We start from the raw sequence: 14,007 nt of genomic DNA, 5'->3' as shown, positions 1-14,007 counted from the left end.
GGAACCGCGGCGCCGGAGCAGCGCGCCGCAGAGTCCGAGAAGAGCGGCAGTCCGCCAAGGCTGTCCGAACGGAACCGGCGGGGCCGCGGCGCCAGAGGCAGGCCCCGGCAGAAGCCGGGACCCAAACTAGAGGCCGGTGCCGCCGGAAAATCGCGGCGCCGGAGAATCGCGGCGCCGGAGCGTCGCCAGAGAATCGCGGCGCCGGAGCGCCGCCTGAGAATAGCGGCGCCGGAGCGCCGCTGGAGAGTGGCGGCGTCGGAGCGCCGCAGAAAGCAAGCGGCACGGCACCCTGCCAAGGACGCCGTGCAGACACAGGACACACCGCGGCCGCCGAGAAGCGAGACCGCAAGGGGGAGCGGCGCGGCAGCCCGCCAGGCCGAGACTCCACAAGGGAGACACCGTGGCTGTGCGGCCGCCAATGAAGGAGAGCCCAGGAGGAAAATGAGCCACAGCCCCCGTGGCTGTCCCTGGGATCCCCCCAAACAAACGCCATGAGGGAGGACCGGGGGACATCTGGGGAAAAGATCCCGGGGGAATGGAGAGCCCGCCAGGGGGAAATACTCACCTAAACATCCCACGCCGTTACTAACCTGAGGGGAATGAGACGTCCACGGAGCTGTGATGGACGTCCTCGTCTCCTCCGACCGACAGGCTCTGGTAGGCGAGTGGGTGGGGGACGGAGCCAGGACCGGACTTCTGAGCACGCTTCTGTGCTAGGATCTTGGTCCTGGAGAGGGATCTATGAGGATACGGGGTGGCAGTACACGCCGTACTCATAGTCCGTATTGTGGGACTACAGGTGTGACTGCTCACCCTGTATCCCTCTGGAAGAAAACCTGAAAAGAAACGACGCACATTGAGGTAGATAAGGGTCTAATGAAAGACCCGTGTCCACCTCCTACTGACACTAAGCTAAACTGAAGAGTTTAATGCCAGTCGGTGGGGTGTACACTGCAGAGGAGGAGCTAATTTTTTTATTTGCATAGTGTCAGCCTCCTAGTGGCAGCAGCATACACCCCATGGTTCCTGTGTCCCCCAATGAGAGGCGATAAAGAAATTCACGTTTCCCAATATTTACTATCATACTTCTGAATGGCCAATAAACTAACGGTCCAGGCGGTCTGCATTATACTCTGCAGTGATGTTCTAAAACGTCACTGCATAGTATAGCAGCTACAGAAGATTGTACAGCTGTGGAAGTGGGGAGCTCTCTGTCAGACACAGCCAGACTCCCCATACAGAAGGCAGAGACGTTTTTTTACCATTTCTGCCTTCTCCAACCATTTCTGCCTTCTCCATCGCTGTATACACAGTGCTGAATAAGTGATATGTATACAGTAATTAGGTAGCACTGACGACGCTTTCTACTCCTAACACAGCGGTCTTGTGATCGCAAGATGAAGGGATGGAGTCCTAGAAAAAACAGTCAGTTCTGCAGCCAGGAGACTGAATTGAGGCTATTATACCAGCTGCAGTTACAAGTAAAAACACAAAAAATTTAAGTATTTAAATGATGAAATGCCCACCAAAAAGGTCTTTTATGACCTTATGGGAGACACAACGTGTGAAATAAATTAAAAGCAAAAACCAGGAAGATAAATAAAAAAAAACAAAAAAAAACAAAAACAGCCACTGTCAATGCAAATCATTTACTAACCCGGCTCACAAAAACAAAAAAAATAAAAAAAAAAAAGCGTGCAGCACATACATGTATAAATGTTTCGTAGAGGGAAAACAAATTTCAGAATTTATGCTTCAGTAGTCCTTTTTTTCACACTTTATGACCAAACATACATTTCCATGCTCATAATGAGTTGAGTATGAAAATAAAAATTAGGCCCCATGTATTACAAAAAAAAAAAAAACGCAAAAACTATTTGAATAAGAAAACATTTTAAACTCTTAATAAACAATGAAAATGTTATTGATGGAGGCCAGTGAGGCCTGTATTTTATTTTTCCTCTAGCCATCCTAATGTGACCTAGGCCCAGGTACATGCATGCTTGCTAAAAAGTCTAGTGGCATGCAGACAAGAATATATCTAATGTTAAGAGTTTATTAAGAGACCTGCTATGTAATTGTGACCATTGTCAATAAACACTCTAATTACCTTACTGTGCACACAGCCCAAGAGACAAACACTAAATTTGAATATTAGAGTCCTTGGACAGTAGACACTTACAAGAATTATCTCTTTCAGAAGAGTCCGCAGGTTCACTGGTGCACGGATCTTCAGACCTGCACTCTGAGGAAAAGGAACATTTGTTATTTGAGCACCAAGACTTCAATAATATGATAACATATATAGGAGATTTGGCCCTTATGGTACTAATTGCTCAATAAGATACCAACTAAATCGAAAAAAAAAAAATCCATAAAATATTATATAGAAAGAGCTTTAAAAGGGGTTGTCTCAAATATATAAATTGGGAAAAACAAGTAACTTTTTTTCTTTGCAATTACCGTAACTTGTTATTAAAAATCCTCTCCGTTCTCAAGGATAGAGGAATTTTTATTTTGTGGTGAACAGGTCTTTACCCAGGTTATGTCCTGCATTCCAAGCCTGGTCGGTTAGCTAGGCAAGGAACACGACATGCACAGGCTTTATGCTATACAGCCCGAAGCTGGCTGGATTGCTATACCCGGCCATAATCAATCCTTCTGCCCTTCTCCCAAGCTTCTGATGAAAAGCCAACTCTGCTAGCATCCAGAGAGAGCACAGTTTGGACCAGCAGTGTGACCATTCCTCAGTCCAAACAATTGATCTTCATGAGCGCGTAGCCCCTCCCACACTCAAGCCAACCACACCGCGAAGCAGGGGGCTGGAACCGATGCATTCCTGAAGATACAACTCCTTTAATTCAAAATGTATATTAAAAGCATTGTTTATTATAAGCAGATACCACCAAAATACTTTAACAATTCTTCACATTAGTGCATGAATAAGTAAGGGGAACTAGCAGAATGGTGGTGTATAGCCCCAACAACTATATTAATGACCTAGATATAATATCCTGGTCAAATAGAATAGTCATACAGAATACAACAGTATTCAAGACAAAAAAAAAAAAAACCGGTTTAGAGGCAAAAATAAAAAGTTGAAAACATAAGAGTTGGATGAATCAAAAGATTGGGGAAGGTTGAAAGGTTTCCAAATTAGATAGTCCCATAAAATAATAATTGACAATATTATGACAGAACAACCTTTAGACGGCCTCCGGCAAATTTCTGGAGATGGAAGTAGGGTATATATTTTGGATTTCATAAAAAGAGACAAAGGGTTGTTCAGTCCAAATAGATTAGTCCGCAGTCACTGTTTGCTGCGGGGATTCACCGATTTCGGAGTCGGGAACGGAGGGTATGTATGACTTATACGTACTCCTGTCCAGTGGAATACATAGGATAAAGTACTGTTCTGAGCATGCGTGGCGAAAGGCCAGAGAGTGCCAATACTTTTGATCTGACCTCAGCAGGGCAGAAAGAAGTGCGCCTGTTTAGGAGAGAGATTGGGGAGACTGTGTGGATGGCGTACGAGGCGTCATCCACATGAAGCAGAGGAGGACGGCATCACAAGAAGAGGAGGTGCCAGACCAAGACAAGCGACGCCCATCAGGACGTCCTGTAGGGGAGGTATAGTAAAAGGCCTTTTTTTTTTGTTTTGCAGGACAGGTTCCATTTTATTGACAAGGGAAGAAAAAAATGCTGTGAAAAAAAATAAACACTGAAAATTCTAAATAAAAGTGAGGAAAGCAGGAAGGGGAGGAAGATATATCTAAGACCCCACAAACTCCGGCACCAACAACCCAACATAAATAATACAGAATAAAAAAAAAGTGGTCTACATAGAATATATTGCAGTGCACATGCGCTGACTTCGGTGCCATAAATAACATCCGACCTAGAAAGTCTGCACCAACAAACCAATGAAAAGAAATACTACACACTTTAAGAGAAACAAAAGGGGTTTACAGAGAATTTATTGAACAATAAATACATCTTTTTATCAGTTAATACTGCAATATAATGAAAAAAAAACTGCCAATATTTTTGTTTACAACCCTATTCGTTGAATAACGATGGAGTCCAAACACTAGCAAGTACTTTCTGAGGAGGAAGCTCAGGCAAAAAAGCAAGAAAGGCTGAAGCTCAAAGGGTTCTTAGTAGTGATGAGCGAATATACTCGTTACTCGAGATTTCCCGAGCACGCTCGGGGGTCCTCCGAGTATTTTTTAGTGCTCGGAGATTTAGTTTTCTTCGCCACAGCTGAATGATTTACATCGGTTAGCCAGCATAAGTACATGGGAATTCCCTAGCAACCAGGGAACCCCCACATTTACTTATGCTGGCTAATAGATGTAAATCATTCAGCTGTGGCGAAGAAAACTAAATCTCCGAGCAATAAAAAAATACTCGGAGGACACCCAAGCGTGCTCGGGAAATCTCGAGTAACGAGTATATTCGCTCATGACTAGTTCTTAGAAGTAAGGTTACAGAACAGCACTTTCAATTGTAACCAAGACTGTAAAAAAAAAAAGAGCTGCCCGTCAAAATCTCACCCAAAGAGAGTATCAACAGATATGCAAAGTTGACGCTGAAAGGCAGGTCTATCCGAAAACAGTATAACTGGAGGTGAGCTTCAGCAGCATGGCAAAGCCAATATTGAGAGAGACAGAGTAGCAAGTGAGACTTAGATTTAACCCCTTAGTGACAGAGCCAAATTTTTAAAATCTGACCACTGTCACTTTATGTAGTAATAAACCTGGAATGCTTCAACAAATCCCAGTGATTTTGACAATTTTTTGTGACACATTATACTTTATAATAATGGTAAATTTAGGTCGATATGTTCTGTGTTTTTTTATATAAAAAAAATAGAAATTTGACAAAATGTAAAAAAATTAGCAATTTTAAAACTGTGAAGGATTATCCCTTTAAAGGGAACCTGTCACCCCCAAAATCGATGGTGAGGTAAGCTCACCGTTATCAGGGGCTTATCTACAGCATTCTGTAATGCTGTAGATAAGCCGCCGATGTTACCTGAAAGAGGAGAAAAAGAGGTTAGATTATACTCACCCAGGGGTGGTCCTGCTCCGATGGGTGTCTCAGGTCCGCTCCGGCGCCTCCCATCTTCATTCCATGACATCCTCTTCTGGTCTTCATGCTGCGGCTCCGGTGCAGGCGTACTTTGTCTGCCCTGTTGAGGGCAGAGCAAAGAACTGCAGTGCGCAGGCGCCAAAAAGGTCAGAGAGGCCCGGCACCTGCGCACTGCAGTACTTTGCTCTGCCCTCAACAGGGCAGACAAAGTACGCCTGCGCCGGAGCCGCGGCATGAAGACCAGTAGAGGACGTCATGGAATGAAGATAGGAGGCGCTGGAGCGGACCTTAGACACCCATTTGACCGGACCGCAGCGGGACCGTCTCTGGGTGAGTATAATCTAACCTCTTTTTCTCCTCTTTCAGGTAACATCGGCGGCTTATCTACAGCATTACAGAATGCTGTAGATAAGCCCCTGATGACGGTGAGCTTACCTCACCATCGATTTTGGGGGTGACAGGTTCCCTTTAATCTAGATAGTCATACCACAGAAAAACATAAATAAGTAATATTTCCCACACTTTAAATCAGCACTATTTGTAAAATGTTGTTTTATTTTGTTGGCATTTTAGGTTTAAATTGTAGTGGGAATTTTTCATTTTATCATGGAAATTTGCAAAATTTATTTTTTTGGGACCTATCCAGGTTTGAAGTTAATTTGGGGGTCCTATATATTGGGAAAACCCAAAAAGTTATACCATTTTAAAAACAACACCCCTGACACCCTGAAAAATGCTGTCAGGTAGTTTATTAACCCTTCAAGTGCCTTTCAGGAATACAAAGTGGCATGATAGGAATGAAAATTTATTTTTACCACCTAAATGTCGCTGACTATTAAATAGGCCGCTGTAGCTGGCAAACTCTAAGGCCGTTATTTGGCCGTGAACCGCCATGGTAAACATCTGGACCACACAATCATGATCCCAAGGTGCCAATGGGGATAAAGAGGGAGCCGCCACACTTTTAACCATTCATATATGATTGACAGCAGCATCTAAGGGGTTAAACATATGGACGTGCCAAAACTGATTGTGGCTATCTGATACAGCAAGTTGTCAGTTATTGTGCACAGCCGACAGCTGCTGTATTATCACCTGTATGGGGAGGCTACTCTCTTATATCTTAGGTCAGTAAAAAGACGTACTGTCTGTCACCAAGGCAAGTTTCACACTAGTGTTTTGAGGAGCTGCGGAGGGCTGTGGACTTCCTCCATGAAGCCCGGCCCTCGGCCGCACCTCCACTGCTAGCTCCACCTACTTCTGCATGCGGCCTGCGTACCTTTCTTTAACATTAGGTACGCAGGTTGTGCGGCTGTATGCGGATGCTTCCGCATGCGTCGTTTTGACGATGCGGCGACCAGCGTAGGACGCAGCTGGTAGCAATTTCTTTTTTTCGCCGCATCGTCAAAATGATGCATGCGGAAGCATCCGCATACAGCCACACGACCTGCGTACCTAATGTTAAAGATAGGTATGCAGGCCGCATGCATAAGTAGGCGGAGCTAGCGTCGGAGGTGTGGCTGAGGGCGGGGCTTCACAGAGGAAGTCCTCAGCCCTCCGCAGCTCCTCAAAATGCTAGTGTGAAACAAGCCTAAGGGGTTAACTTTGTTAAAGGTTTAAAATAAAAACTGTTCAGAAATTGCAGCCATATTTTACATAACTCCTCCATTTTCACAGGCTAAAAAGTATTTGGACAAAGCAGCATTGATAAATATCAAAATTATAAACACTTTATTAGGTTTTAACACAGTGATGCTGTGGCCATGTGTATTACATACCTGTCATCTGTTCCAGAATGGCTTCCTCATGTGGAGGAATAAGAAGCAAATCTAAAGGGATAACAAATTGTTCTGCATTCTCCTAAAAAAAGTACAAAATATATAAACACATTGCAAATTTGCTCTTGGGAGAATCTTTATCAATTCTTGTAAATCGGATTGCATACATGCGAGATAGATTTTAGATTGAACTTTGCCACATGAGGTCTTAAAATTTGGAGAAATCTTGATTAGGGGTCCAACATGTGGGGAGTTTATAGCGTTTATTCAGGTGAATGAAGATGCATCAGATACATATGGAGCAACAGAAAATCACTGTCCTGTATAAAGGCCACCCTCACACAATGTGGGATGGCGGTGTGCTGCTCTTAGGCCTACATTTTTTTTTTTATCACTGTGATATTGCTGTCCATAGGCATGCACAAAATGGATTGATAATCACTTTAAGGCTATGTTCAAACGTTTCAATTTTGAAGTTTTTTTTTTTCCCCCAGCAGGGTAAACCTACTCTCCTGGCAGTAAAGAAGCAATGTACAAAAGCAGGTTTTGTTTAGGTTTTTGCAACATATTTGTTAGGGTACATTTGTCGCCTGTGATTGCTGATTAGTTTAGTGCATAAAATAAAAAAAAAAATATCATTTAATTCAACTTCACTAGTTTTTGTACCAAAACCTGATATGTGTTTTTGCAGCTTTTTTTGCACTAGCAATGGGTAAAAAACGCTGAAAAAACACAAGTGACATGCTGCTTTTTGCAAAAACGCAGCGCTGACAAAAGTCAGGAAAAAAAACAAGGTGTGTGCATGAGACTTCTGAAACCTCATAGGCTTTGCTGGTACTGTAAAAAGCAGGTCAAATTTGCATTAAAAAAAATGCTGCAAAAAAAACTCAACATGAAGATATTTTAAAATTGCTCCACTCAAGCTTTTTTTTATTTAATCTCTACAAACATATTTATTTACTCCCATGTGCCAAACTTGTACATCACATGTCGGGTGTGGATGTATGGAGTGGGTTCAGTAACTTCTCCATACAAGACGGGTGACACTAGCCATACAGCCAGAGCCTGCCGCTAACAGCAGCGACCAGAGAGGGTTGTTTCAAAACTTAAGCTTTCCATCTGACAGTAGCATTTAAATGGCACAATGCTGGTGGGGTGTCAGTTTTGGCACCCAATACCCCGAGATCACAGGATGTCAATGGGTTGCAATGGCAGTTGGGGACGTAGTGAAAGCCACTATCTTTGATGTGCCCTCATTGAAGATATGACACTTTGATACAATGTGAAGTAGTCAGTGTACACCCTGTATAACAGTGTAAATTTGGTGTGCTCTCTAAATAACCCACACAGCCATGTCTAAACTGCTGGCAACAAAAGTGAGTATATCCTGAAGTGAAAATGGCTAAATTATGCCCAATTAGCCATTTTCCATCCCTGGTGTCAAGTGATTCATTGGTGTTACAAGGTCTCAGGAGTGAATGGGGTGCAGGTGTGATAAATTTGGGGCTATCGTTCTCTCTCATACTGGTCACTAGAAGTTCAACATAGCACCTCATGGCAAAGAACTCTCTGAGAATCTGAAAAAAAGAATTGTTGCTCTACATAAAGGTGTTCTAGCCTATAAGAAGATTGCCAACACCCTGAAACTGAGCTGCAGCATGGTGGCCAAGACCACACAGCAGTTTAACAAGGCAGGCTCCATTCAGGACTGCCCTCACCATGGTCGACCAAAGAAATTGAGTGCACATGCTCAACGTCATGTCCAGAGGTTGTCTTTTCAAAATAGATATACAAAAGGTGCAATGGAACCATGAATGGCAGCATGTACTGTGAGATACTGGGCCACAGGGCAGTATTCCAACATGATAACGACCCCAGACATACCTCCAAGACAGCCACTGCCATGTTAAAGAAACTGAGGGTAAAAGTGCTGGACTGGCCAAGTATGTCTCGAGACCTAAACCCTATTGAGCATCTGTGGGGCATCCTCAAATGGAAGGTGGAGGAGCGCAAGGTGTCCAACATCCATCAGGTCCATGGTGCCGTCATGAAGGGTTGGAAGAGGATTCCAGTGGCAACCTGGGAAGCTATAGAGAACTCCATGTCCAAGAGACTTAAGGCAGGGCTTGAAAATAATGGTGGCCACACAAAATATTGACACTTTGGGCACAATTTGGCCATTTTTACTTAAGGGTGTACTCACTTTTGTTGCCAGCGATTTAAACAATAATGGCTGTATGTTGAGCCATTTAGAGGGCTCATGAAATTTACACTGTTATACAAGCTGTATGCTGACTACCTTACATCGTATCAAAGTGTCATATCTTCAATTTTGGCCCATGAAAAGATAAAATATTACAAAAATGTGAGGGGTGTACTCACTAATGTGATATAATGTACTGCATTACTGAAATATTGATTGATGACAAAGTTTTAAAAATATTTATATAAAAAAAAAAAAAAAATTAAACCACCGAATCATTCCAAGTCAAGTAAATGAATGACTATTACCACTATTTTTAAAGGGAATATGTCACCCCAAAAATTCGCCTATAAGCTAAGGCCTCTGGCATCAGGGGCTTATCTACAGCATTCTGTAATGCTGTAGATAAGCCCCCGATGTAACCTGAAAGAGAAGAAAAACAAGTTAGATTATACTCACCCAGGGGCGGTCCCGGTTCGCTCTGGTCCGATGAGCATCGCGGTCCGGGTCCGGCGCCTCCCATCTTCATACGATGTCATCCTCTTCTTTTCTTCCTGCCGCGGCTCCTGCGCAGGCGTACTTTATCTGTCCTGTTGGGGGCAGAGCAAAGTACTGCCGTGTGCAGGCGCCAGGAAAGGTCAGAGAGGCCCGGCGAATGCGCAATGTAGTACTTTGCTCTGCCCTCAAAAGGGCAGAAGGGCAGACAAAGTACGCCTGCGCCGGAGCAGCGACAGGAAGCAAGGAAGAGGACGTCATCGTATGAAGATGGGAGGCGCTGGACCGGACCACGACACCCATCGGACTGCATCAGGACCGCCCCTGGGTGAGTATAATCTAACCTCTTTTTCTCATCTTTCAGGATACATCGGGGGCTTATCTACAGCATTACAGAATCTATATACATAATTGTCTAAGGGTCACTTCCGTCTGTCTGTCCTTCTGTCACGGTTATTCGTTCGCTGATTGGTCTCGGCAGCTGCCTGTCAGGGCTGCCGCGACCAATCAGCGACGCGCACAGTCCGGAAGAAAATGGCCGCTCCTTACTCCCCGCACTCACTGCCCGGCGGCCGCCTACATCCCCTCCAGTCTGCCCTCACACAGGGTTAATGGCAGCGGTAACGGACCGCGTTATGCCGCGGTGTAATGCAGTCCGTTACCGCTGCTATTAACCCTGTGTGACCACTTTTTTTTTTACTATTGACGCAGCCTATGCAGCGCCAATAGTAAAAACATCGAATGTTAAAAATAAAAAAAATAACAAATGATTATATACTCACCTACGCCGCCTTTCCCGCTCCTCGCGGCGCAACCGGCACGTTCCGGTCGCACGGATGGTCTGGCAGAAGAACCTGCCATGACGTCACGGTCATGTGACCGCGACGTCATCACAAGCTCTGTGCGCCTGCGCGGAAAGGACCTGCCGTGACGTCACGGTCATGTGACCGCTACACGGTCATGTGACCGCGACGTCATGACAGGCCCTGCACGACAAGGACCTGCCGTGACATCACGGTCATGTGACCGCGACACGGTCACGTGACCGCGACGTCAGCACACCCTGGGACCGGAAGATGCCGCCTGCACACCACACAGGCGACAGTGCTACAACGCGCCTGCGGAAGGGGAGTATGTTTATTTTTAATTTTATTAACCTGTGTCATACGTGGCTGGGCAATATACTACATAGCTGGGCAATATACTACGTGGCTCTGTGCTGTATACTACGTCACTGGGCAATATACTATGTGGCTCTGTGCTGTATACTACGTAACTGGGCAATATACTCCGTCGCTGGGCAATATACTACGTGACTGGGCAATATACTACGTGACTGGGCAATATACTACGTGACTGGGCAATATACTACGTGACTGGGCAATATACTACGTGACTGGGCAATATACTACGTGACTGGGCAATATACTACGTGACTGGGCAATATACTACGTGACTGGGCAATATACTACGTGACTGGGCAATATACTACGTGACTGGGCAATATACTACGTGACTGGGCAATATACTACGTGACTGGGCAATATACTACGTGACTGGGCAATATACTACGTGACTGGGCAATATACTACGTGACTGGGCAATATACTACGTGACTGGGCAATATACTACGTGACTGGGCAATATACTACGTGACTGGGCAATATACTACGTGACTGGGCAATATACTACGTGACTGGGCAATATACTACGTGACTGGGCAATATACTACGTGACTGGGCAATATACTACGTGACTGGGCAATATACTACGTGACTGAGCAATATACTACGTGACTGAGCAATATACTACATGACTGGGCAATATACTACGTGACTGGGCAATATACTACGTGGACATACATATTCTAGAATACCCGATGCGTTAGAATCGGGCAACTATCTAGTGCTGTAGATAAGCCCGATGCCGGTGGCCTTAGCTTAGAGGCGAATTTTGGGGGTGACAGGTTCCTTTTAATACTTTTGCAAAATGTAAAGAAAAAAAAAAATTCTACAAATTTTAGTTTTTTTTTTTTTAAATTAATTTTCAAAGTTGTGAAAAAATGCAAAGTTTTGTGTTCCATGCCTTTACGTTTCTCCTCATAACTCTGGCAAGAAACAAGATAGAGAAATGGGAAAAACACCGTTCCACTCAGAACAGTACGGGCTTTCAAAGACATGTCACAAGACTAACTTTGTTAATATTTTACACATGTGGAATCAAATGCAAACTTTCAAAACGCATTTCTGAAAAATCAATAGGATATTCAATTTGCAAAAAAATCACATGTGCCTCCTATGCCCCTAGCCACATCTGTACCTAAATTCAAGTTGGGCTCTCAATGTGATCATACTTCTAAAAAAAAAACCCTAAAAACAAACGTATATATACACTGTACAGCATCAATTGGAAAATCTTGACTTCAGATCTGTTCAGCCAGCGGTTTAAAAGTGTAAGGTATATGTTTCCAAATAAAAAACCCTTCATGTTTTCTTTTAGATATTGGCAGGGATGCTCTGGTTGCTTCTTCACACGACGAACAGCTGACTGGACCAGGAAATTATTAGACAAAACTATGCAAGTTTGGTACATATTCTTACAGACCTGAAGAAACATGTTGCCAGGTCAACTTTACTACACAATAAACCCAATAAAAACCACTGGAGTTTTTTTTTTTTGCAGTTTAACAGCACTTAAATCATAGTGACAAGGCGATTGCTAAAACAAAGGGGCAGAAGCTTAATCTTGGACAGCAGTGTTATGTGCTTCTACTACTTTGTCTCAGCACTGAGGAGGCTTCCATCTTCTATACACTTCCCCTACAGAATGGGTGGGGAACCTCAGGCCCACCGGCCGTAGACGATGACCTTCTTTCCAGCTCCTGGGCAGATTCCTAGGGACCTAAGTTCTCTGGCTGGAAGCTGAATTTTGACGGCTGCTAGCGCTTTAATTTCTAATTACTTTGTGAACAAAGGCACACACTGTTCACTAAAGGATGCTGTGGTGCATGTAATGGAACATTACATTGGTTAGAACGTACTCCGTGGGCGGAGTTACAGTAGCATGTCTCCAGTGATGTGCGGGCCCCAGCCCCATGTGTCCCATGACATGCGGGCCCCAGCCCATGTATCCAGTGGTGTAAATGCAGCAGTCTCAGTGCCTTCTATGTGATGTATATACAGCAGTCTCGGTGTCTGTGTTATGTATACTGCAGAGCTCCAACTGGTTGAGTTCTGTGTTTGGCACAACGTACAACTGCAAATTCTTTACAAAACTTATCATTGCAAAGAGTCCCCTGCACAACAAACTGCTGTAAACCTGGAAAAGCTGTAACAAGTAGTAACATCATCCATATAACCTAAAATCAGAGGCCGCACCAAAGAGAAGCAGATCCAGCCATCACGTTAGGGGTGAGTTAATTTAATGTTTGACCCAATATAGCAGGGTAATTTTCAAGTTGATAATTTTGTAAGACCCCTGAAGGATGGTTTAACCCCTTCCTGACCTGTGACACCACGTAGGCGTCATGAAAGTCGGTGCCAATCCGACCTGTGGCGTCATGGCGGGATCGCGTTCCTGCAGGTCGGGTGAACGGGTTAACTCAAATGTCACCCGACCTGCAGGTACAGGAGGATTTGTACTTGAGCCCAGGGGGGTGGCTTTGCCCCCCCCGTGGCTACGATCGCTTTGATTGGCTGTTGAAAATGACTGTTTCACTTTTAATCAGAGGGATTGTAATATTTCACCAATGAAACTCAGTGAAATATTACAATCCAGCCATGGCCGATGCTGCAATATCATCGGCCATTGGCTGGAGCTAGGTGATCTGTGTCACCGTCCCCAGATCTGATTGGAGCTAGCGTCCATGTGATGCTATCCCTCCAATCAGATGTGGAGGGGCAGTGTCAACTATGGCTGCCCTCGCCTGCCGCCACTGCGTGATGTCCACGCCACCACCGCGCCGCCACCACCCCCGACCGTGATCAGCCGCCGCTGCTTACCCTGCTGCCATCCGGTATGTGCTCCCCTCTGTGCTGTCCTCTGCTCCCCCCACTGTCTGATTCCACCCCCCCTGCACCAGTGATCACCCCCTCCCAGCACCATTGATCACTGGTGCAGGGAGGGGGTGATCACTGGTGCAGGGAGGGGGTGATCACTGGTGCAGGGAGGGGGTGATCACTGGTGCAGGGAGGGGGTGATCACTGGTGCAGGGAGGGGGTGATCACTGGTGCAGGGAGGGGGTGATCACTGGTGCAGGGAGGAGGTGATCACTGGTGCAGGGAGGGGGTGATCACTGGTGCAGGGAGGGGGTGATCACTGGTGCAGGGAGGGGGTGATCACTGGTGCAGGGAGGGGGTGATCACTGGTGCAGGGAGGGGGTGATCACTGGTGCAGGAAAGGGGTGATCAGTGGTGCAACAGTGATCACCCCCTGCCC

At 45.2% G+C, this 14,007-nt stretch overlaps 1 protein-coding gene across 7 annotated transcripts in view; it reads right to left on the bottom strand.

Moving 5' to 3' along the window:
- The window catches only part of ACD (ACD shelterin complex subunit and telomerase recruitment factor), a 108,073-nt gene that overhangs the window by 54,569 nt on the left and 39,497 nt on the right, over positions 1-14,007 (bottom strand). For all 7 annotated transcript variants that reach the window (XM_069730727.1, XM_069730729.1, XM_069730731.1 and 4 more), the window contains 2 exons: positions 6,873-6,954; positions 2,183-2,245 (listed from right to left, as the gene is read on the bottom strand). In XM_069730727.1, the coding sequence (XP_069586828.1) occupies positions 2,183-2,245; positions 6,873-6,954 (145 nt within the window). The remainder of the gene's footprint in view (positions 1-2,182; positions 2,246-6,872; positions 6,955-14,007) is intronic.

Source organism: Ranitomeya imitator, chromosome 6 (assembly GCF_032444005.1).
Source record: "Ranitomeya imitator isolate aRanImi1 chromosome 6, aRanImi1.pri, whole genome shotgun sequence".
Lineage (NCBI taxonomy): Eukaryota > Metazoa > Chordata > Amphibia > Anura > Dendrobatidae > Ranitomeya > Ranitomeya imitator.
This window is presented reverse-complemented; position numbering and strand designations above follow the sequence as displayed.